This window comes from Calonectris borealis, chromosome 5 (assembly GCF_964195595.1).
Source record: "Calonectris borealis chromosome 5, bCalBor7.hap1.2, whole genome shotgun sequence".
NCBI lineage: Eukaryota > Metazoa > Chordata > Aves > Procellariiformes > Procellariidae > Calonectris > Calonectris borealis.
The window spans coordinates 20519939-20545763 of NC_134316.1; the positions used below are offsets into that span (position 1 = coordinate 20519939).

The 25825-nt window shown below is 39.7% G+C and overlaps 1 protein-coding gene across 1 annotated transcript in view; it reads right to left on the minus strand.

Annotated features, from left to right (window-relative positions):
• Positions 1-3571: 3571 nt before the first annotated feature.
• Positions 3572-25825, minus strand: part of SPATA7 (spermatogenesis associated 7) — a 49939-nt gene continuing 27685 nt past the window's right edge. The window contains exons 6-12 of the mRNA XM_075151350.1: positions 12812-13290; positions 11637-11703; positions 9908-9975; positions 8917-8970; positions 7463-7537; positions 5973-6030; positions 3572-5616 (exon numbers count right to left, since the gene is read on the minus strand). Coding sequence (XP_075007451.1) covers positions 5128-5616; positions 5973-6030; positions 7463-7537; positions 8917-8970; positions 9908-9975; positions 11637-11703; positions 12812-13290 — 1290 coding nt within the window. The 3' untranslated portion in view covers positions 3572-5127. The remainder of the gene's footprint in view (positions 5617-5972; positions 6031-7462; positions 7538-8916; positions 8971-9907; positions 9976-11636; positions 11704-12811; positions 13291-25825) is intronic.

Below are 25825 nucleotides of genomic sequence, written 5' to 3' on the forward strand. Positions count from 1 at the left end.
CTTTTGCAGACCAGTCTCACAGCTTAAAAGACGAATGAAAACGTAACTTGTGTGTGTTGTCACCTGGGTGTCAGGGACACCTCCTGCCCTTTGCTGTCTGCTGGAATTAGTTTAGGGGTGAGCTAAAAGGATCAGTCCCTTTAGGAGGCCTGAAGAGAGAGCCCAGCTGCTCTGGAGGCTTCTACAGAAAACAGAAAGTCCGTGCACAGTAGACACAGAAGTCTTAATTTTGGTTCCCTTCACTTGAATTAACTCTTCTTGTTGCTACTTGTGGACTGTCTGATATCCTGGAGTCCTCCTAGGTTTTCTTTAAGGTGGTTGAGTTGGAGATGAGCTACGGGTGCTCTACAGCTCAACTGATGATTTGTCATGCCAGTGATAACTGCTGATTCTTCTTTCCCTTCCCAGCGATGCTTTATCCCTGTGACATGCTCAGCTTCCGCTGGCCCACGACCTGGTACAGGCTTTGAAACTGGATCCCTTGACTGGTTGTGACCCATGCTGGTGCAATGGCTGGTGCAGCAGATTAATTTACCACTCACCTGTTTGTGTATCACTTACTTTGCCGCTTGGAATAGAAACCGAAGGTGGTTGTTTCTGAATGAAGCAGATTTCACTATTGATAATGGAAGCAGGAAGACTGGACTGCTTGTGAGTATCTGGTTTGGTTGTTTTGGAGAGTGAGAAATTGTTTTCATTAAAATCACTGGTTGCTGTTCTGTTCCTTGTGATCTGTGTAGGTACCAGGTGTTAGCTCCTGAGAGCAGCAGGTAAGTGCCTGGGAAGTGCCAGAGAGAAAGGTTTGGTGGCTCTAGAGACATCACGCAGCTTCACTGCCCTGCACTTGCTTATCAGCATATGCTCCTGCCCTGGGTGGTCAAAAACTAAAGTGGGATGCTGGAGTTTGTCATAGCTCCCTGAAGTACACCCGGAGTTACAATTTTGTGTTTTTTCCCTTTTTCACTAATTTTTAGGTCTCAAATACTCAAATACAAATGCTACGGTACAGAGGTGGAAAAATTGAGGGAGCTCTAAAATATGTTTGAAGACCAATGTTAACAAGTGGCATCTAAATTTCTACTCTGCACCCATGTTCTACCTGATAATAGGTCTCATTATTTTTTAAAAGATGGAATAAATAACCATTGCCCTTTCCCCTTTCCTTTCTTTCTACGTTCCCTTTAACATTCATTTGCCACTGCTATTTCTCCTTCCCCCGGGCTGCGGCCTGGGACTGCTACCTTTCACTGGTGCTCAGGCACAGAGGAACAGTAGCAGTGCACTGGAGGGTGTTACTGGGATGTCTTCTTGGTTTGAAGCTGTGCTGTCACCGCATTGAAACAGCCTGCGTTAGGTGCTACAGATGAAACTCCTGGACCTAATTTTTATTTATGCTGATGCTCCAGTACTCTTGTTCATACTCCTTGCACAGATCATTGCTGAGAAAAAAGTAGCCCTTTTTTCTCCACTGTCTGATGGAGCCATTTGTACTTGAATTATGAAACATTACCAGTTGAGCTGCATCATTCTACAACTACTGTTGCATAGCTATAAATGATGTAAAAGTGTACAGAAATGCATAGAAACAGGACCCCGGAGTCATTCTGCAGCTAAGCCTAAATGAAAAGTGTGTAGGTGTCTAGACATGGGGTCGATCAGGGATAAAATGATAGCTTGGGTTTTGCTTGCATGTTTTTGTTTTCTGGTCAACCCTAAGACATCTAAACACCTTTTTCTTTGATCACATTAATCTTTACTTCAAATGACCAAAAGCCCCACTTTGCTTTGTAAATAAACAGAATCCTACCTTTGAAAACAGGAGCAGTGATGACAAAACTGTAGGCTTTAAGGATAAGAGACTGGTTTGTTACAGAGTGAAGTTAACAATAGCGGGCTTTTGTCCATCTGAAGTAAACATTGATGTTGTTATGCATGTGCTCATCGCCCACATAAACCTGGGCAGAACTAAGTCTTTACATTGCAGTTCACAGCTGCTGACTGCTCCTAAGTTTGTTACTTCTGAAGCATTCAGATTTGTAATGGTGTCGTGACTACCTTGTTCTGCTATTGCTTGTGCCAAGACCTGAGTATATCACCAAGTAAAAGGTGATGAGACCAAAAAAAAACCAACCCAATAAAACCCTCAGAAAAAAACCAAAGCTTCCACTGTTGATTAATCTTATCAATCAGTGATGTGGGTCAGGCCTGCATCTCAAGCTGCTTAAACAACTTCAGTTTGAAGCACCATCTTAAAGTAAATGTGAATAAAAGGGAGAAAGTTTTAAGCCCTGGATAGCCTGAATTTGCTTTTGGATCTGTAGATAAACGAATTGATTTTGCATCGATAACATTTATCTAGAATTCTTTTTCCCCACTATCTGGTGGGAGTGGCTGTACAATGAGAAACCAGTTCCTCGGACTGGGCTGACTGCTCCAGCTGCTAGGATATCGGAGTGCGCGATCTTCTGGTTCTTTACCAGAAATTTCACTCTGATCCAAGTAATGTTCACAGTTATGGTTTAGGCAGACAGATGCTTTCTTTGTGAAAGGTCTGTTTTAATGAATTTATTTACTCCTTTAAGTTCCATGTACCCAGAAAAAAATGTCATTGATGTTCAGGCAGCTCATCAACAGGAAATACGGTCAGGGAACTGTTCTTGTTTATTTTCGTGTTACTCATACTACAGGAAATGAGTGTGTCATTATTTGCAACCTTCCTGTGAGGTGATGTCATGACGACTTTCACTGCTGTGGTGTTCAGTTTTTTTTATTTGCGGAATTTAAATGTGAAATTCTTACTAATCTTTAATCAGACTCATGTTGACCACAAGCCCAAGTTTGCCGAGTGATCTGGTTTTTTAATGACATGCAAGTTATGCAGTGTGGTGATAGGTAGGGGAAAAAACCCTAAATTCCATTATTGACCAAGGTTGGAGAACTCGGAACGGAGGGCCCCAAGAGTGGGTGAAGTCCTGGCTGAGGAGCAAAGAGGCTTTATACTTGGATACCTCCAACCACGCTCTTTAGTTTTCTAACCAGTCCCTCTCTGTTAGAATTGTTCATACAATAGAAACAGTAGTTCCCTCGGTGCACCCTGCCCTTCAGCTCTGTGGGGTAAGGAACAGAGGGAGTTTCCTTGGGGATGGGAGAAGGGCTTTGATCACTTGTGATGAGGACAAACCACCCCTGCGCTGTACTGAATCAGCCCTGTGGGTGTGTCTTTTCAACACGGCAAGTTCTGATGGAGGGATGCAAAATCCTCACATTATCTCACCTCCTTTTCAGGGAGCCAGAGCACTCAAGCTGCAGGCCAAATTTACAAGACAGCCAGCTGAGCGCGGCAGATGAAAGGCTAGCGCCCATCTGCAGAGCCGCATGTGTGTACATGGCTAAAATAAACCCTAGTCTGCTGTCATTGTCAACAAGTGTCATTTATTATTGTGGCCAAGGCAGCCAGGAAAGTGCCTTTTGCTTTTTTGGGGAATTATGTTCTGCGTTGCACTGCAACGCTGATGACTGTGCCAGAAATGTTGCTTTTGTTTGACTGGCTTTCTCTAGAGTTTTTTTGAGATTTCTTTTTTTCCCCCCCCCCCCGAAAAAAGTTTATGCTTCATAAGTGAAATGTCTATTGGAGCTATTAGAGCTGCAATTGGTCGTCTAGCTTATAGAATCAATAGTCTTCGGTAGACACTCATGAGCCACAGGGGAGGCAGGTGGTAGCAGTTGTATGTATGAACTGTAGCCACTTGGGTTTGTTCTTGGAGGAAGCGGATTAAAACCAACCCTAAGAGGTATTTGGGGACAGGGTTTATCCGGTTCCTAAGGCTTCTTATAGTTTCTCGCCTACAGTAAGACAATGTAACTTCCTGGTATTTCTGCAGAACCTGTTGAGCTCATTCATGTTCTGCAGTAATATGAATGCCAGGCAATAGCTGTACTCTGATTAGACAAAGAAATTTGGGCTGATTTTGTGCAATGCATGCGCTAACTTCAATTTAAACTTTAATCATAAAATAGACTGCCTTTTCTCCATTTGCGGTACAAGATGCCTGATGTGTCTTCTACTAGATAGCCCTAGTCATCAATCAGCACCCAACTCAATCTTTTTTCAAAACCAAAGCTTGATGCAGAATGCTCTGCCAAGGGTGTCATTAATGCAAGAAATTGAACTGTGTATTTTAGTGTTGTGCAGTTTGGAAATTGTTGCAGTCTTTACTTTCCAGAAATATCAGCTGAATCATGGACAGCTAGGATTAAACAACTCAAGAGCTGCGTATAAAACAAACAAATAAAAGAGCTGCGTATTAAATAGCTCAAGAGCTGCCATATGCAGTAGCTAGAGATAAATGTCCTTTTCAGGCCAGAAAGCTGACAGGAGGTTAGGCAAAGGCTGAGAGCAGCTAATACTGCAAAATGGCTCTTTATACCTGTTGTATAAGGAATAAGACAATTGAGTTCATGGTTGAGGGCTGAAGAAGGAATGATCATCTACCACCATCGTTCAGAAGGTTGCCTGTCCACGCTCACCCTCGGTAATGAAAGGAAAAGCTATGATGTTTCTTATGTTCTACGGTTACTGTAAAAGGAAAAAAGTTGATTATAAGAACTTCGTGCCTCAATGGGATTTAACATCAAACACTGCCCTCTTCCAGGATGGACAAACAGTTCCATGTCTGCTCTGCAGGTATGTAATATACCATGTTTTGATGTGGGTAAGTTGAATTCTTGCAGACTACAAAATCTTGGATCTTTATAGCAGGACCACAGCTGCACTAGTAATGAATTTATTTATTATAAATAAAAACCAATAAATATTTCATAACTTACTATTACAGCTTTCTAAAAATATACATCTAATTTTAATATTCTCAAAAGTTAGTTCTGCATTATACAATTATAGACAAAATGTACAAAATTTTTTTGATAACTGACACTTTATCCTTTAGAGTCTACATTAATACAGAGATTAATTAATGCCCAATTAACAATATCCTGCTAGAGAGATTTTAGCAGTATTTAAACAGAAATAAACTGAAAAGAAAACAAATAATTTACTACTATTTAACAAAAGGCAGTTCTCCACAGAATCAGCTCTATCTCTATTTAACAGCTAAGTTTTGGCTACTGTTATGAATAGTCATGTGAGATCTGAAGGGCCTCTGCAAAGCTTTCCTCAAGATCAAGTTCTTTGTTGGCTTCCAAATCACTGTCACAATTAATCAAGTTTAAAATTGCCTCACATGAGGGTGAAGGATCTGGGACTTCTTCAGATTTCACACAAGAATCAGACTCTGTCCCAGCTGCCATCATTTCAGTGACATCTTCTGAAAAGTCATCCTTGCTCTGTGTCTCCTTTGAACTTTCCCTGCATACAGACGATTCACATTTGTTTGGTTCCTTTAATGGTAAGTCCATGGTCCCAAAGAATTCTTCACTTTTTGTAGCTTTTCTTTGCCTCTGACTTTTACTGGTAAACTCAAGCTCTTCCATCATATCAAACTCTTGCAGATCCAGCGAGTCAAAGGCTTCCCAGCCTGCATGGATTTGCTCCGCACCGCTGCCCGGGCTGCAGCCGAGGTCTGCTTTCAGTACATCCAACAAGTGGCGCATTTTGCTCTAGGGGGTGAAGGAAGAAAGGGGTGACTTCTCCAGCCCCACGGCGCTATCTGCCCAGAACTCAGGGCTTGATTCTGACACAAGGAAAGGGAGGCTGCTTGCAATCAAGTGAATAAATTATACAGCAAGCGTCACCAAACTGAGTTGACTATTCATCCTTTTTTGTGACTGTGCCTGTGACTCCTGATCTACCGTGATCCGTGAGTCTGCAAATCTCATTTATGGAAAGAGATGCTCCCCACTGAGCATTCTGGTTACCTTTACTCACATATATACCAGTGCATTTCCACTGTACTTTGGAAACATCGCTGAAGTCATATGCAGAGAGGGAGAATATTATAGGGACAGGCACCTACCTCATCCAAACGGTTCTTATTTTCTTGTATATGACACTCAAACAGTTGTTCCAGAACTCTACAAATGAACAATTAAATGATTTCACAGGAAGAAAAGCAACTTTTAACAGATCTACATAAATTAATGACCCTAGTTTTTTATTTTAATTTCTTAGCTGAATGGGACCACCAAGATTGTTTCAATTATGCTCTGTCACAAAGAGGGCTGCCCGGAGTCGGTATCCCACTGGACACATGCTCAGCAGGCAGACCCAGCTTTTGGGCAGCGGATGGTAACCATGGGGTGATTTGTAGCACAACTCTGGGTGGTTTGGTCTGTGGGTCTATGCGGTGGGAGAAACTAATAGTCCAGTGGTGGTTCTACTGGCATGCTGAAATATCCGAAGTCTTTTAGGTGCACCATAGTGGCTGATATACACAAGTGTAAATAAAGGGAAGGAATAAAATCCAGCTTCAGAAAAAAATCCAGAAGAAAGTCCTCAGTCCCGAGAGCTCTATTCCATTGCTTAAGCAGGATGAGAAAAAATTTCAGCACAGAGGAAGTGTTCTTTGACAACTAAGGTACATAGTCACTGGAACAGATTTCCAGAAGGTTAAGTGAATTTAATCTAGCCTACATGAGAAATTATTTAAAAAAAAAAAAAACATTAGTGCAAGAAGGGTTTTAAGGGAAGACAACATTACTGTAAAAATCAACCAGAGGGAGATTGCTCTTGAAATTTCTCAAAGATTAATTTTTTTGATTTAGTATATTTAACATTCTCATTGATAGCCTTGACATGAGGAAAAAAATATGAGAGTGCACAGAATAGAAAAACAGCTGAGAACATTATCAACTCAGAGGAAGATCAGAATATTATGCTGAATTTAGACTGCCTTGAAAATGTAATTACAAAAATGGGTTAAAATTCTGTATCAGAAATACTGCAGTGTTTTTTTGCTATAAACTAAGAGTTCTTTACCAGAAGGAACTGGTATGGAAAAGAATACATGAATTGTATCATAACTTACTGTTTAATTATTGAAAAAAATCTGATTTAGCAACTGGTGAACCCTTATCTGAAACAGTGTGTAATCCTGACAACCCATGTTGAACATGGAATTCGTATTGGAACAGGAAAAAGGACAGAAGGGGGATGGAGGATCTGTTGTGTGAAAGATTAGTAACTCAGTTTATTTAGCAAAACAGATGTTCCAGAGTAAAATAATTTTTTCTTAGCATTACTCCACCTAGGGTTCCAGTCAGTTTCTAACAGAGGCTTTATCTCATGGTACATAGCAGCAGATCGAAGTAGGTGACCACAGGTCTTTCCTAGTTCCCCCTTCTTACATAAAGCAAAAAATAAAAGGAAACAAAACAAAAGCAAGGGGTAACTGTGTATCTATATATTCTTAAAGGCAAAGAAACAATTACTAAACACTACTTTCCTTTCTTACAGAGTCTGTGTTTCTGACACAGGATTACAAATTTGAAAACAACCGTAACCTACCTGTTAGAAAATAGCCCAAGGCTAAGAATTTCATTTGTTACATCTTCAATGAACGCTAAATATAAAAGCTCTTCTCTGCAGGGAGAACAGAAAACCCAATGTTACACATTTTAAAATAGAGACACATATTACACAATGCAGTAGGTCCAATCACCTTTATAGGAAATGCCATTAAGAAGATTGTATAGTTCTTGGCACCAGCTGCGATTTTTCAAAAAGGTAATTCTATCAGGACAAACTAAGCCTTTCATTCAATTTGAATAATAATAAAAAACCCTATGTTAAAATATTAGACTGTTAGAAAGCTCACTATGGTGCTTCATGTTTATGCTAACTTTGTGTTGTGGTATAAATTAGCACAGAGATCCTGAGTGAGGAAATCAGCAAATCTTGGCAAGCCTTCAGAAGCTGCTTTGCACGCAAGAAGAAAGGGGTGCTAACTGGGAGGAAAGTGTAAAATTGCAGTTTGATGCTCTGAGTAAAGGCTTCCAAAGGAGCTTCTAGAGAATCTGACTGCAGCTGAAAATTCCTAGGCCTCAATGGAAGCTCAGAAAAATGTAAGTGTTTATTTGACAGCCTCCATTCCTTTCAAACAACTCTTTGATGTACAAAATCCTTGTTAGTGTGAGATGTGGCTTTCACCTCTTTGATCAAATTTCTCTCTATTTTAATACCTCTTAAAGCCTTGTTGATGCCAATTGCTCCAAATGGGAGACTTTCCAAAAGATTGGAGTTCTGTTTGGAAAACAACAAGAAAGAAAACCCCTTTCATAGCATCTTTCTAAATATCCCAAAGTATCCAATCAAGGTCTATTGAATTATCCTCCAGTCTTTAATAAACAGAAAATAAAAAATTGGATACATCTTGGATGACTTTCATTATATAAAATTTGTCATCCAGCCTGAAGAATGTCATTTTGGTTTCCTCTATAGTCAAGAAAGATATCTATAGCTGTTCTTTGATACCTATATTACATCCTTAAAGTTAGGCAAGAACAAGCCTGTCCTAAAGCATAAAGAATTAAATTACTTTCCCAAGGTCACACGATAAAGCACTGGCATTGTTTCTGAATATAACTCAAACCTCTTCTAATTCTCATCAAATTTCAGAGCAGAAATGTGGTAAGAATGCCCTTCAACTTGATATTTTATTTTGCCAACATTTCCTTCAGAGATTACAGACCAAAAAAGAACTGGAAGCCTTTAAAGTATAGCCACTGGACAAAAAGAGAAGTCTATCCTTCTTCCGAAGTTATAATGAATTTTCTTCATTTTTAGATTCACATGGAAATTTTTAAATATTATATAACAATTGACAGTCATGTCCATTCTACTGTACATTGTGAACAACAGTTTATTCTGAGTCCTCATTTACTGCTTCAAGTTCATCAGCTTTGAGGGAGTTTCTAGTTTAATGTTGCAAACTAGCAGAAAAATGGTCTAAGCGCACTTACTCAGCCTCGATAGTCCTCCTTGCTGAAGACTGCTGAGAATACAACGATGTCTCTCTATCAGAAAATCAGAGGGTAAGAAAGGGAGCAAACATTCTAAAACCCGTTTATACTACCTTGCATCTCATCTTTTTCTGGAGCCATGCTGTGCCATTATCCCACTTCCTCTTGGGAAAAAACCCACCAGAACACCCCCAAACCCTGCTCCAGTAGCAAAATACACTGCTTACATTGAGGCCTGAAAGACTATGGTTCAAGCGTATTACAACACCTCACTAGATGCAGTGCTCTAATACCTCAAAAGACCTCAGTGTTACTTCAGATGCTATACAGACCTCCACTATCCATAAAAGTGCTTTGTTTACTTAGAGTACAATTTTTTCCTCAGGTAAAAATGCCTTTGTATGAAAAGGCCAGAGAGCAAATGAGCGAGTCATGCATGATACTTAGGTCAGCAATGAGGAGAATCAGCTGGAAACCCTTGGGTTCCCAATACACTGTTCTTGTATTGTAGACAATATTCTGAATCTCAGTGTTACATTTTCAGAAGAAGATGCCTCTGGTCTGCAATTGTTGCAGATCATAGATTCAAAAGGCTGGATATCTAGAGACGCTTTTTCTAGGAAATACCAACTGGAATACCAATCCAGTATTTAATTGTAGTACTGTATAAGAAATATATAGTCTGTAAGCTCAGATGTATGCTCAGATGTACAGAACTAACAGCTGTATTAACATGTCATTGCTCTCACTCCTGACAAAAATACTCATATATTTCAGAACTCTCTTTCTTAATTGGCCTCCCAGTGGAACTTTATCATAAGAAAATAATGAATTTTAAAATTGGGAAAGGCCATTGATCTAAAAAACACAACCAAACAGAAGTCCTGTGAGAAGAGACTCATGAAGAGAAATGGTAGTGAAGGCTTATGGCCTAAGAAGCAGCTGTATAGAAAGCAAGAAGATTGCTTCAAATATTCAATAAATCAGGCACTTTAGGAAGGAGTACGGAAAAGCAGCTATTCTCTCAGGCTCATCCACAGTATATCTTCTATCTTCAGCCTGCAACAGAGAGATAAAAATCTTTATTATCAGTGCAAATACACAGCAAATTTTACCATTAAAATGAACCTAATATCACCTCTGTGATTAAGCAGCCCTACAAATTTTACATCTTTTCTGAGAAACTTTGGGTAAACTGAGACATATTGCAGCAAAGGGTCATCAGCTTTGACGTCCAAAATTTTAGTCAGGGGCAACAGGAGATGTCGAACATTCCTCCCCTAACAAGTACATCAAAGATGAATTCTCTAAAAGCCAGAGGGGGCCGATGTCACCAACAGGAGTAAAATTTGGTATGCAAAAACAGGAACCAGCACTCTAAATCACATCTCTTGAGCTGCTTGCACAAAACTGATGGAAAGTAAAGTTGCTGACTGTCTGCATTTTAAATGATAATGCTCTGAAAGGGCCACTGTAAAGCTACATGACTTACCGTTGTCACTTTTACAACAGCCAAAGAAAAAGTCAGATATGACAGTTTTGAAATTAAGTCAGAAGTTCTTCATAGAACTGGAGTGAAGCCTTCTGAATAATCATTTAACCTTTTCTTAATGAGGTCAAATGCAGATCACTTCAGGTGATTTCTCTTCTATTTTCAGTAAAACTATAAATACATATTTTCTCTCACCCCTCTCCTCCAATGAATAAAGCATAATTATTTGCCTTATTAAGCTAGAGACATGAAGAGCCTGACCCTGTAGCCTTTATTCAGGAAGAAAGTCCACAGTTATTCAAGTACTTCTCGTATGTTTGACAGGGCTGTTTGTTTAAGGACTTGTCAGTATAGCAGCTACAAGATAAACACAAAGAACTTAACTTCTGATCAGACTCTTCCATCCAAATATTAGTACAAATTAAGACAAAATAACTTCAGATTTGAAGTCTTGCGAAATATTTCAGGTCTTTTGCCTGCTTCCCCCTGCCTCCCAAAGATGCTGGTATTCCATTTCAGCTTTAAAATTTAATAATCTTAAACCACCACACACTAAGGCAATTTCTGAAAGACCAAATAACCAAAAAACTAAGTTCAACTGTCACAAACACTTAGCAATTCAAATCAAAATGATGGATGCAAACATTTCTGTGACTATGACAAAAAAATACTAGGAGCTGGTAGAATTTGAAGTGGTGTGATTTTTCATTAAAGCATTCCAGATATATTCAGCAAGTCAGAAAGCGAACGGTATCAAGGAAAACTTCAACACCCACTGGTTCGGGTGCTTCCTCAGAGGAAGGGACTCCTTGGTTCGAATTCTTCTGTTGAGGACTTTTTGGAACATGTTATCCAATGTAAAAATGAAGACAAAAAATCCTTGAAAAAGAGGTACCTTCTTCTGCTGAAAAATAATGTACCAATTATCTATGTCCTTAACAGGTATTTAAGTGATAGTGCAACTTGTAAAAACTGTTGAAAAAAAATTTTTTTTAAAAATTTTTTAATATCCTAAGATCTCTTCACATGCCTCAATATTTTTTCTTACTGTTTCCACTGATTCTTCTGAAACTTTCCTCTACAGAATTAATTCATCTCATGACAATAAAGAAAATTAAACTTAAATCAGGTGTATACAGCTGTGGCAGAGATGAAATATATACTCTAAAATGATGGTGAAGGGTATGGTAAGAGTACCCACATGACTGATAGATGTATGATGTATTACCTTCAATGTGATCTTCTGCTGTTCAGTCATAACTTTTCTCTCAGACGCTTTGTCTGCAGATGGAAAGCTAGAAAATTTAGAGATGTATTAGATTTCCAAGAAGGCTACTTTCAAAATATGCAGGATGAGAATACTAGTGCCACTGTGGAAATTTCCCATCAATCTGAACGGGACCTAGTACTAAAATGGCTCACACAGTTTAGAAAATTTCTGCCAGACTTCCATTCCCATAATAAAACTAAGTTGTAGTTCATTTTGAAGGATGACAGCAGTCATACATAGGTGATCCAAATCCATTATTTGGCTGCATATTTACAAGGGATAGCTAAATTATCCAAAATAATTGTTCAGAATTGAGAATGGAGATGTTCCTATACATTAAAAGTGCACCAGGAATATATATGACCCACAGCCAGAAAATCAATGGTTGCAATATGGAGCCGAAGCTATCATAATTCCAGTCTTATGAAATTCCTACTTTGTTCTAGGTCAAAAACAGAGTTAGACATACAGGCACTGAGGACACAAAAGAGAAAAGATTTCTCTTTATGAGGTAGTATCAGTAAAAACCACAACTAAATCAAAACTGTTTAATTTGCTAAGAAGGTGTTCAATGCAAGGGGACATTAATTTTGTATAAAATATTTCATATAGGATACACGTGAAGCCATTTAAATTAAAATGGTAAAAAGACAATGAAGAGCTGCATTCAAGAGTTAAAAAAAAAAAAAGGATCTTTGCATGACGTATTAATTAACAAATCGGAAAGTATGAGAATACAGGGGCAACAGTGGGGAACTACTTGCCTGCTTATAGTGATTAATTCTTTAGAAGACAGAAAGCACAACTATACACCAGAGAGACCAAAGAGAAAAGAGAGGGAACAACTATCCCCAGCAGACATGAGATACCACAGTTTGGATTTAGTGGCACTTTGTATTCAATTTGTAAAGATGAAACCAGTTGCTCCAGAGAGAAGACAACAAATATGCCAGTGAAAAAAGGAAAATCACATTCTGTTCTAGCTTTTGCTAAGGCATATCTAGAATAATACAGAATAATTATTCTGGTTTTATACAAAAGCAAATGAAAGCAAAACATGTTGCTTTTATGAAGATACTGTTATGATAACATTTAAATTCCACAGTTTCAAAATAAAGTTTTAATCTCTGTACCTGATCATATCAGTCTGCGTTTGAGCTTCCATATGCTGCTTGCAGTGATTTTTCCTTTTCCTTCGAGCAGGAGTGTAATACCTGTACTCTGACAGGAAAGATTTAGCATCTGATATTAAGGTGCGTGGAGTAAAAGGTTTTCGACTATCAGTAAAGAATTCAGAGTGCCTGTCTAGAAGATCCCCGCTGCATACTTTGGAGTTGCTTCCTTGACACCTCTGGGAACGACTAATGCTCACAAAACTATCAGTGGAGCAACTGCATGAAAGTCCAGAGCGTTTTCTTGGTGTACCTGATGTACTGACACTTGAGTTTGAGTTAGATGCATTACATTTATTCCGAGAATCTTTTCTGGCATATTTTACTGGACTGGAGCGAACCAAGCCATGCTTGCCATAAGGAGACAGCGCTCTTGATAGGTACTGTGCCTGCCGAGTACAGGGGAAGAGGCCGTCTTTGTCTTCTGCTTCCAAGAAACTCTAGAAAAAATTAAAACAAGATTGATTGCTTTGCATGTTACCAGCTTTGCTCAAGTTGGTACTCCCAGATATGATTGTTACCAACTTGGAGGTATTTTCTATGTAAAAACTTTCCATTTTTGTAAAATCAAGCTGGTTTCAGAGCCGTCCCAGTGCTAACAGATTTTAAAACCTAGTCATTGGAAATATGAGAGTAATAAGAAAATGGTTTGCTTCAGTAGCAAAACATTGGTGCTTTGATGGCTACATCAACCAAGAGTTTTAAGCATTTTAATCCAAAGGCTCAATACATTTTTAAAAGTCAAGGAATCATTGCATCGAGGCAAATTATTTTATCTGGGTATGTTCTATTCATACCACCCAGGCAAGGTAAGGTAGACATTATCCATAATTATCCTACTGACTAGTTCACAGTACGTATTCTTTTAAAGTGTGGAGTTGTTGCCTCTCTCTCCAAATCCTATTAGCTTCAAAGCCTATCACACATCTTTATAAGTTGTATATTCTGTAAGCGGCACCGCTCACTGATTCAACTTAGACCAACATGGAAAATACTGTAATGTGGTTTAAGACATAGAATAAGAAAACTGTAACTAACTGTTTATTCCATGTGTGACCCTTTTCTTCCTGCAGGTGGGAGATGCACATCTTTGGTAGGACTGTACAAACACAGGATGTTACCTTGTGTAATGGCATCCTGTTCCATGAAAATGTCCTAATTGCTATGATATTACAAACAATCATAATGTTCTCCAACAGTCAAGTTTCCATCCTGTTCTTCTTCAGATTTCTCAACCCAGCAGGTACATAGGCAGCTATGAAACTTTCCCTCTAACACTACAGAAAGCCAACAGTGCAAGCTTACTACAGTTAAACAGGACAGATAACATGCTGAGTTTATGAATAGATATACTCCATCTATATGCATATACTTGATGCTAGAGAAATGGTATTACTGTTCCTGCTTCTTAACTGTTTAAAAATGTACTTCAATTCTCAGAACCAAACTCATATTCAGTGTGACTTTAAAAGGATACAGTTAAAAGGTTACTAGTTAGACAACAAACTAATAGAGACAAATCAGTAGTACATGGTGGTATGGCTAAAGCAAGATGTAGGCAGTGTGTGGTTCAGACTAAAGTTATAGTCGGCTAACCCACTCCTCACCAAAAGAAGCACAATATAAGTCTATTTTACATGCAGGCTGAAGTCCAGGTGTCAACTTTAGTCAATAAGAATGCCTAATTGCGGTTTTCAGTAACCATCTATTTTGTATAGAATCTAGCCAAACAAATCTCATTGACGTGGAGGGCAATCAAAACAAAATGGGAAACCTCACAGCAAAAGCTCATCTATGCGTCTCTTCTTTTTCGCTTTGAGATTTGTAAGTTTATTTTTAAGTCTTGAGTAAGTTAAAAAGTTAGTAAAGTGAAGCCCTGCAACAAATATTAAGAGTAGTTAACAACAAGGAAGCCAAGTACACCAGAGACTAGTGATGACCATGAACATAAATCTGTCCTATGGAAGCTGATGGGGAATTTTCCAACACATTTAATTTTAGACGGGCTGAGTCTTATCAGAAACATCATTTTAATGCCAGGGATAAGAAAACAGTTGATAACGTAAAATCAAAATTTGAAAACTAAATCTATCATTGAGAAAGGTTAAAGAACGAATTATTTGGAAAGACCATGCTATTTTTTCTGCTTTCTGAAAAAAAAATCTTAATGCTTAAAAATTCAACATTATTCCTGAATTGTATTACAACACTGTGGCAAAGACAAGTAAGACTACCCGCTACTGGTTATACAGGCTGGCAGTGAGGAGGTTGCAGAGAGAAGTCCCGAAGGGATCAAAAGGGACTTCAGGGCGCTGGGGCGACTGGTGGGAGGATCGGGAGCACAGGTAGTGTTTTCCTCGATCCCTTTAGTGGCAGGGCGGAACACTGAAAGGAACAGGAAAACTCATCGGATCAACACGTGGCTCAGGGGCTGGTGCCATCGGCAGAATTTTGGCTTCTTTGACCACGGGGAGGTTTACACGGCACCGGGCCTGCTGGCGACGGACGGAGTTCAGCTGTCTCACAGGGGGAAAAGGATTCTCGCGTGTGAGTTGGCGGGGCTCATCGAGAGGGCTTTAAACTAGTTTCGAAGGGGGAAGGGGATAAAACCAGGCTCACTAGAGAAGAGCCTAGGGACCGCACGCCAATGTCAGGGGAGAAATCGGCAGCCCAGCTCAAGTGCATCTATACCAATGGACGCAGCATGGGCGGCAAACAGGAGGAGCTGGAAGCCATTGTGCAGCGGGGTAGCTATGACTTAGTCGCCATCACGGAAACGTGGTGGGATGAGTCTCACGATTGGAGTGCTGCAATGGATGGCTATAAGCTCTTCAGAAGGGACAGGCAAGGAAGGAGAGGTGGTGGGGTAGCCCTGTATGTTAGGGAGTGCTTCGACTGTCTAGAGCTCGATGGTAGTGATGACGAGGTCGAGTGCTTGTGGGTAAGGATGAGGGGGAAGGCCAACAAGGCAGATATCCTGCTGGGAGTCTGTAACAGACCACCTAGCCAGGACGAGGAGGCAGACGAAATATTCTACCAGAGGCTGGCAGAAGTCTCCCAGTCGCTAGCCCTTGTTCTCGTGGGGGACTTCAACTTTCTGGATGTCTGCTGGAAATACCACACGGCAGAGAGGAAACAGTCGAGGAGGTTCCTGGAGTGTGTGGAGGATAACTTCCTGACACAGCTGGTAAGCGAGCCCACTAGGGGAGATGCCTCGCTTGACCTGCTGTTCATGAACAGAGAAGGTCTGGTGGGAGATGTGGTGGTCAGAGGCCGGCTTGGGCTTAGCGACCATGAAATGGTAGAATTCTTGATACTTGGTGAAGTAAGGAGGGGGGCCAGCAAAACCGCTACCATGGACTTCCGGAGGGCGGACTTTAGCCTGCTCAGGACACTGGTCGAGAGGGTTGCTTGGGAGACAGTCCTGAAGGGCAAAGGGGTCCAGGAAGGCTGGACGTTCTTCAAGAAGGAAGTCTTAAAGGCGCAGGAGCGGGCTGTCCCCATGTGCCGCAAGAAGAATGGGCGGGGAAGGCGACCGGCCTGGCTGAACGGGGAGCACTGGCCGGGACTCCGGGAAAAAAGGAGAGTTTATCACTTGTAGAAGAAGGGGCAGGCAACTCAGGAAGAGTACAGGGATCTCGTTAGGTCGTGCAGAAAGGAAATTAGAAAGGCAAAAGCCCGGCTAGAACTCAACCTGGCCACTGTCGTGAGAGACAACACAAAATGCTTTTGTAAGTATGTTAATGACAAAAGGAGAGCCAAGGAGAATCTCCATCCTCTATTGGATGCGGGGGGGAACGTTGCCACCAAGGATGAGGAAAAGGCTGAGGTACTCAACGCCTTCTTTGCCTCAGTCTTTAGTAGTCAGAGTGGTTATCCTCAGGGTACTCAGCCCCCTGAGCTGGAAGACAGGGACGGCGAGCAGGATAAACCCCCCATAATTAATGAGGAAGAAGTTAATGACCTACTACGCCACCTGGACGCTCACAAGTCTATGGGGCCGGATGGGATCCACTCGAGGGTACTGAGGGAGCTGGCGGAGGAGCTTGCCGAGCCGCTCTCCATCATTTACCAGCAGTCCTGGTTAACTGGGGAAGTCCCGGACGACTGGAGGCTCGCCAATGTGACGCCGATCTATAAGAAGGGCCGGAAGGAGGATCCGGGGAACTACAGGCCGGTCAGCCTGACCTCGGTGCCGGGGAAGATCATGGAGCGGTTTGTTTTGAGGGCGCTCATGAGCCATGTCTGGGACAACCAGGGGATCAGGCCCAGCCAGCACGGGTTCATGGAAGGCAGGTCCTGTTCGACCAACCTGATCTCCTTCTATGACCAGGTGACCCGCCTAGTGGATGAGGGAAAGGCTGTGGATGTGGTCTACCTGGACTTCAGTAAAGCCTTTGACACTGTCTCCCACAGCATTCTCCTAGAGAAGCTGGCGGCTCACGGCCTAGACAGGTGCACTCTTCGCTGGGTAAAAAACTGGCTGGACGGCCGGGCCCAGAGAGTTGTGGTGAACGGAGTTAAATCCAGTTGGCGGCCGGTCACGAGCGGTGTTCCCCAGGGCTCAGTACTGGGGCCGGTCCTGTTCAATATCTTCATCAATGATCTGGACGAGGGGATCGAATGCTCCCTCGGTCAGTTTGCAGATGACATCAAGCTGGGCAGGAGTGTTGATCTGCTGGAGGGTAGGAAGGCTCTGCAGAGGGACCTGGACAGGCTGGATCGATGGGCCGAGGCCAACTGTATGAGGTTCAACAAGGCCAAGTGCTGAGTCCTGCACTTCGGCCACAACAACCCCAGGCAACGCTACAGGCTTGGGGAAGAGTGGCTGGAAAGCTGCCCGGAGGAAAAGGACCTGGGGGTGCTGATTGACAGCCAGCTGAACATGAGCTGGCAGTGTGCCCAGGTGGCCAAGAAGGCCAACGGCATCCTGGCCTGTATCAGAAATAGTGTGGCCAGCAGGAGCAGGGAGGTGATCGTGCCCCTGTACTCGGCACTGGTGAGGCCGCACCTCGAATCCTGTGTTCAGTTTTGGGCCCCTCACTACAAGAAGGACATGGAGGTGCTGGAGCGTGTCCAGAGAAGGGCAATGAAGCTGGTGAAGGGCCTGGAGCATAAGTCTTATGAGGAGCGGCTGAGGGAACTGGGGTTGTTTAGCCTGGAGAAGAGGAGGCTGAGGGGAGACCTCATCGCGCTCTACAACTACCTGAAAGGAGGTTGTAGCGAGGTGGGTGTTGGTCTCTTCTGCCAAGTAACAAGCGATAGGACAAGAGGAAATGGCCTCAAGTTGCACCAAGGGAGGTTTAGATTGGACATTAGGAGAAATTTCTTTACTGAAAGAGTGATCAGGCCTTGGAACAGGCTGCCCAGGGAAGTGGTGGAGTCACCATCCCTGGAAGTATTTAAAAGACATGTAGATGAGGCCCTTAGGGACATGGTTTAGTGGACATGGTGTGTTGGGTTGACGGTTGGACACGATGATCTTAGAGGTCTTTTCCAACCTGTATGATTCTATGGTTCTATGATTCTATAAGACAGAAACACAACTAAATCTAAGTGACATCTGAAGCTTTTTTTTTTTGTGTGTCAAATGAGAAAGAACAATCCAATAGAAATTTTATTTCTGTCATAGAGAGAATTTTGAAAAATTTGCAGCTTCAAAGCATAAATACCTGGACAGGGTATGTGCACTAGTAAACGTCCTTTACACTGTGTCTGAAAAGTCAGGAAGCATCTTAGCAAGACAGCTGTTGTATATTCTTTTCCTACCTGGGATACAGCCACCCACTGAATATTCTGTCAGTCAGTGAAAACTATGTACGACATTTTACAATCTCCAAGGACAGCCATATTGCAGAATTAGAAGATAAACCAGAAGCCTAACAGCAAACAAAATTTTGTATAAACTTATTTCATCCACATGCATAACTCTGCAATTCAAGTTCTGTTAAACACAACTGTATGATGGAGAAGAGATGACTCACATTGTGTATACTTAGACTACCTAGCAGTACAACTCCCAGAGACAGTGCTTGCACCTAGGTCCTGCAACAGCTGAGGACAGTGTTATTCTGGAAAGTCTCATTGCCATACAGTGCAATCAGTATAACAGAAGGCAAAATAACAGCTAAAATACAACTGCATCTGAGAAAACCCAATTCAAAACCAACAGCTAACAAACCCAAATTAATTCAGTTTTAACTAACTAGCCAGACTTTTAAAAAATAATTATTTTACTTTCCTTACACTCAGGCAATTCATATAGCTCCACATCAACAGCAACTAAGTGCTGCAAGATTTGAGAGAATATATACGAGTAGAGGTGTTTCCTAAGAAGAAAATTCAATTTCTAAGGCCAATTAAGGACCAGACTTTTAACAAACCTGAAGTTTAGATTCAGATAGGCTAACACAGAGATTAACTTGTTGATGTACCTCCACCATCTGAACAAAGAACAGGAAGATAAGGAGAGACCTGTACAGGCCATAAGGCTCTGCAGTGAAAAGAGGGAGAAAGGGAAATGGATTTCCGTATGTCTTCCATTCATCTCTATTATGCTTCTATCAAATAAGTAAAAACTATTAAAGTAGAAGCACTACATTACTGAAGACACTGAAGGAATAGCTCCCCTATAGAAAGCCTGAGAAAGAGTGGATCCAGTATGATATGACTTAAACATATGCTGTGATATGCATTTATTTATGACATACAACTCTAACTGCAAGTTGAGAAGATTCACAGATTCACCTAGCAGCCCATCCTGATCTTATAATTAATCCATGTGGAAATTATTTTGAGAGCCTAACACTGAAGCATGGATTCAGCGGATTTCCAGTGGTGCTTCATTGCCTGAGCACAATATAAACGCTTCACTTCTTGAAAATAATCAGATGATTAAGATGTGGATTGAAGGTTGGATGTGTCATTTTCTCCACCAGAAAGTGACAATGGACTGAATACCAACAAAAGGCGCAAAATCAACTGTAAAAGAAGGTACCTGTGGTAATTCTGCAGATAATCAATACTTGTTGTAAGACTTTTGAAATCTCCTACTGGGGGAGGTAAAGAGGGGGGGAAAAAACAAACAACCAAACTTGGAAATCCTTATATATTTGTTGAAAATTCATGACATTGTAACCTACTAACAGATAGTATAGGAGCATAATATATTACTAGTACACTAGTAAATCCTTATACATTTGTTGAAAATTCATGACATTGTAACCTACTAATAGATAGTATAAGATAGTAATATATTACTAGTTTACTAGTATAATATACATAATATAGTATAGTATATCTATGTAATTTATAGTATAGCTTGTAAATATACACAGATTTTCTATCATTCAAATCTTAAAAAAAGGTGTTCTTAAAAATTTTAAGCAGTATGACTCTTGCTGTATAAATGCTGCATTTTCTCACAACACTGCTATCGTTATTGCTTTGAATCTACACTATTCCATTTTTTCCCTTTCAGAACCACTTAGTAGTTTAAATTAAAACTCAAAATGATGAATATACATTTTGTGGCATGTGGTAAATGCTATTTAGAGGAATTTTAAAAAACACAGATAGTTTACCACCAAAATTAAGTCCCAGATCACACTGCTGTCATACCATATATTTCCTTCACAACAATTCCACACAATTTTCTCCCACATCAGTAAAACCTATCTATGCTATTCCAGTACCCCAAAATGTCCATAGCTGCTGATGCCTAATGCGAAGAGGTATTTTTTTTCAGTTAGCTGAGCCAAAATAAGCCCTTCTTGACAGCGTCTCATGTGAGCCAACTTTATTTTACTACTACAGCATAATTAAATGCTGAACTGATAACATGCACTAACAATGCCAAACAAATGCCTGTGTTAGCAAGCCATATAATAAGGCTTACCAGTATGATTGTTTGCATATAAAGTACTTGCAGTGGTAGCTCAGCACTACAGAAAACAGATAAGACTGGAAAGTTTCAGAATCCACCTATATAGATGTTTTGAAAAGCTAATTCCATACCCTTCAGTATCTATTATAAACAGCTTAATTTTTCTTGTATACTTTTTACTCTCAGTCATTAAAACAGTTCATGAAGCTTTGATATAAATCAGATTGTAGAAGCATTTGTGAACATATGATGACTGGTGCCCTGCAATATACAAAATAATAATAAAAAAAGATATTAAGTGATATTAGGCAATTACACAACTACAACCTCATGAAAGCCAGATGTTCTATTCCTTGGAAGCAGTTGAGCTGATCCTAAAATAAGACAAAGGTACAGGGTAAACGTGGCAATATCCTAAATTTCATTATTCCTTATTTATGAGGAAGCTTAGGGCAGTTCTCTTCTTCTCCTCTTCAAACGTATCGTAAGTAGAACAGACCAAGTAGCTAAGGTGGGGACTAGATAGAACTGCAAACGCAAGCCGTATTAGTGTCAGTCTTGAGATGTACTCATTCAAGTACTGAGAAAGAAGAATGTCTTTTGAAGCCCTTATCCTGGGATAAACCTTTACTGCCCAAACAGGTAGGCAGTTTAGCCTTCGGATACAGAAAAAAAACAGTATCAGGAGCAAGGAACTATGTTGGTGACTTCAAAAAGATTTTAAGGATTGTCAGAAAATGCTGTTTGTCTGCAATTTGTCACCAAGCTTTCAGAAAACTATTTGTACACCTGTGTTGGTATAGGCAAGTTAACTGTAAGCAAGTATGTTCATTTTCTTCTCTAATCTGTATCTACAAAGACACCAGATGTTTAGCTGGGAAAAGAAAAAGAAGACAAAAACATGCCTACAAATATGCAGTCACACACTGATTGAAAGATATTTAGCTCTATTCTTCAGATACAATTAAAAAAAAATTGTTCCATGGAAGTATCATAGCTTTGGACATTAACACTATCAAGAACTATAACTAATGTAATTTGGAGTCAAGAATCTGGACACCTATCTTGCTTACCAATATATGTTCCTATTCTATTGATTCAACCAACTGTAATTTGTTTTGAAAGATACAGATTCTCAATAATACATTTCAGCAATAATAACCCCCTTAAAAAGGTTTCATAAATTACACATTTATGCTTCAATTTTGTTAGTCACAAAACTGGGGTAAATGGAATATTACTTGCAGCAAGCTTGTATAGAGAGGACCCCTGAATCTTCACAGACTCTGTGGAAGAGAAGGTTCAGTAAAAACAGATCAAAGCATACCACTGTCATCTGATGGGCAAGAGAAGTAACATAGAGAAAGAATCCAGATTTTTCTCTAAGTTACTTTTACTTTCTAAAAGAAGTTTGGTTTCTCAACTCAAAAGCCACTGAGGCATCAGCTGCCTTACAAAAAACAAACTTTGAAAAGAAAGCTTGCTAAATCTATTTTCACATGAAAGGTCCAAAGGCACCTCTCACTGGGGTCACTGAAGTTACACCAAGATGAATTTAAGTCTTGAAATTAACTTGTTCTTGTATGAAAAGGTCTTCCAATAGAATAGTTCATCTACCATCATAAAATGAGATCAGAGAGACACTTTATGAACTGCACTGTCAAGATACAGAAGCTGCAATTTTGTAATAAATGAGCGTCTGAATCTTTTAACTTGAGACAGCTCCATTTATAAGCCACTTTAATGTTGCTGTAAGTGGGCTGAGCGCAAAGATCTCCCGTAGTAAGCGACAAGCTGCCTTTACAGTTGCTGCTCTCATAACCCCCTTGTATGTCATCTGTTCGTTTCATTACACACTTTGATAATTAGTTAGGAATTGAGAAAAGCAGGAGAGAAAATTCACACAAATATGTGAACAAATAAGACCTGTATGAATATAATCAGTTTGCATACTGGCATCAATAATAACCATTTTTCTCATTCAAAACGATGTTCCTGTTACATTCTTTCTCTGTGTGTGTGTGTGTGGTATTCAATTGTACAATGTGGTATGTTCCTACTTTTATCAAATACTGTGATGTTATTAATAAGGGGTATTACTGAATGTGCATATAGAAATGTATTAATTCAAACAACCAGCATGAGAAGCCTGAAAGGAAATCTGTACTGAACATTCCTGATGAAAACATCTTTCTTTGATGCTCAGAAGGTTCTTCTGCTTTCTTTAGTCACTTACATCTCTCATTCTGACAGAACTAATTCAGGCACAATACATCTTCAGATTGTTAATATCATAACAGTATAATAAATCTTTAAATATAAAGCATTTGAGTAGGCAATTCACACAGCCACGTGTGTGCTGCATACAAAATTAATAAGAGAGATTAGAAACAGTTAATGGTGTTTCCTAATCTATATTTTATATGCACAAGCAGATGGTCGTAACTGTCATTCTTAAGAAATCAAAAAAGTCTCAAAAAACAGGCTGAAAGGGATCTTGAAATGCCAAGGCAATGGCAACCATACTTCAAAAGGTTAAAAGAGAAAATTTACCCTCCTATGCAGCAGCCTTCCTCCAACGGACTTTTGGCATGGATTAATTTCTTTAAAAAATTTCGTTAGCAGCCAGAAATGCCTATTAATGGGATTATCTGAACATGCGATATGAAATACCAAGTGTTGCTCAAATCAGAGATTTTACTCATAGCCAGCTCAATTCAGGTTTTCTTGCTTGAGCTTCATGCAGTTTGACCCGCTGAATCACTCAGATGAATGTTTAAAAACCCAAATCAGCTTTGTACAGAAAAATAAAAATTATCTGCCGACAGGTAAATGAGTGGATATCCACAAAGGTGCTGCTTATCCATCCTCAAGCTTTTCAGTCTAAACAAGTCTCTAAATACTCGCTTAAAAATTACATATTCACAAAGACACACAAACACAAAGTTAGCAGCCCTTTCAGCATCCTTATTTGTAGCTTATCATCCTATTTTGATTAACTTTCACACATGGTGTCAACCATAATTATTATGCTACATGGAAAGAGAGGAACAGAAGAGAAGTACAGCTGTCCCCAGGACATCTTATGTCTTCCCTGCCCCTCTATTTGACTGTGAGAGATAAACCACTGTCCTCCAAGTAATTTAGTTGCTAGCGATCCCATCCAAATACTGCTCCATTAGAAAATGAGCCTGCTCCTTAGCTTCTCACTTAGGTCTTCTGCTAGAAGTAGAGAAATGAATGACACGCCATATACATCTATCTCATCTTAATCCACAGCTCTATATGGAATATTTTTATCTCTGTGATCAAAATACTCTCTTTGATTAAAATCACTGATTATTTCAAAAAGTCAGTAATGAAATCTAGGTAACCACAACAGAAATAACTTTCTTGGTTCATTACATATCATAGCAGATTCTCACATTACAGTAATTTTACATTTATAACTAGATGTAACAGAAAAAGAATTCACTGTTCTTGTGCATTTAAACCCTTGTACAAAACAGTCAAAGAGCAGGCCAGTCAGGTTCAAGATACATTATAGCTATTCAGTTTCGTAGTCGGCTCAATGTATAATAAAATACACTGATTAAATCACAGAGGTTTTAAGAAATGTATAACATATATTACATAATTTAGATGAATTATTTTTACTTCTTTTTGGTTTTACCATGCACAAAGCACAGTCTCAACTGAAAACAGTTTCTGTGCTCTATTGCAGCACTAAATAATAATAAATGCAGCTATGTGAAAAATGAAAATGATGAAACAAAGGCACCAGACTTACCAGAATGCATAAAAAGTGAATGCTAATGAATGAAGCCTTTTGAAAACAGAAAGTCAGGTGCATACATCAAAGCTGGTTATCATGTATTTAGCCTATAATCTAGTCAGACATTGACCTTGTCGGAGTTACAAAGTTTATTATATTTTTATATACATATATATGTATGTATGATACTCCTAAATTGATACACATTTTACAAAAGCCACATTTTATTAGGCAAGAAATTCTGCATTATGAAAGTAATTTCTTTAACTTTTGTATTCTTACATTTAAATGTAACAGTGGCAAAGCCAGGAGAATTCTACTTGTCTCTTTTTCTTACATTCCTCCTGCAATGTTGTAAGACACTTATTAAGCACAGGACCACATTCTACTCTTGCCATTACCTCCTTGGAAACCTGGAGTATTCCAAGGTTGACCGCTTCAAATTTGTGCTGAATCTCATCCCAGTCCAGGAATATCCTAATTCAACACAAAAAATTTTTGGAGCAGTTCCACAAATAGAGGATGTATAATCAGCTTTTTCCTAATGGCAACAGTGACAGCAATAATGTGATTACTGTGTGGCAAAAAATCCTCTACATTATTATATGCTTTAATAGGCATGCTTAGAATTTGTTTTCCAACTGCACCCTATTGATACATGCTGATGGCTAGAGAAATACAATTAGCATGGCTTACTCATCCTCACAATGCATTATTAGAGGACATCTAATCATTGAAGTAAAAGAATCCTCCCTTGGTGTATAAACAGGCATAGGAAATCAATGTATATTTTGGCAAATGAAGTAAAGTTTAAATAGGGCTTCATTTTTAGTACAAAAATATGACAGCCCAATTACTTCCACTGCCTACCCTTCTACCAGAAGGCTCAGTTACAGACTTTCACTTCTTACTGACTCACTGGTGCTCCTGTTTATACTACAGTGAAACATATTTTGTAAGTCCAGCAATCAATGATTTGATTAACAAAGTGCCAAATAGTATTTTAGTGAAGGTTACTCTTTGCATTTGTAAAGTTAAAAAAAAACCCCTAGAGGCAAAAAAAGTATTATATCCAAAAATTACTTTTTATGTGTGGTTAAACATTAATTTGGCAAGTCTCCCAACATCACTTTCTAAAATATACTTTTCAGTTGATAACTTGAAATTCAGACTCAGTCAGTTTGTTGAATTATACCCTGAGGCTAGCAAACATAAGGAAAGCCGCAGTTTCTGTTGGCATGATACAGACTACACCTTCAAGACAAATGTTGGTGGGAAGGCTCCTGTAAGTAATTAGAAAAACTGGGACAGATAC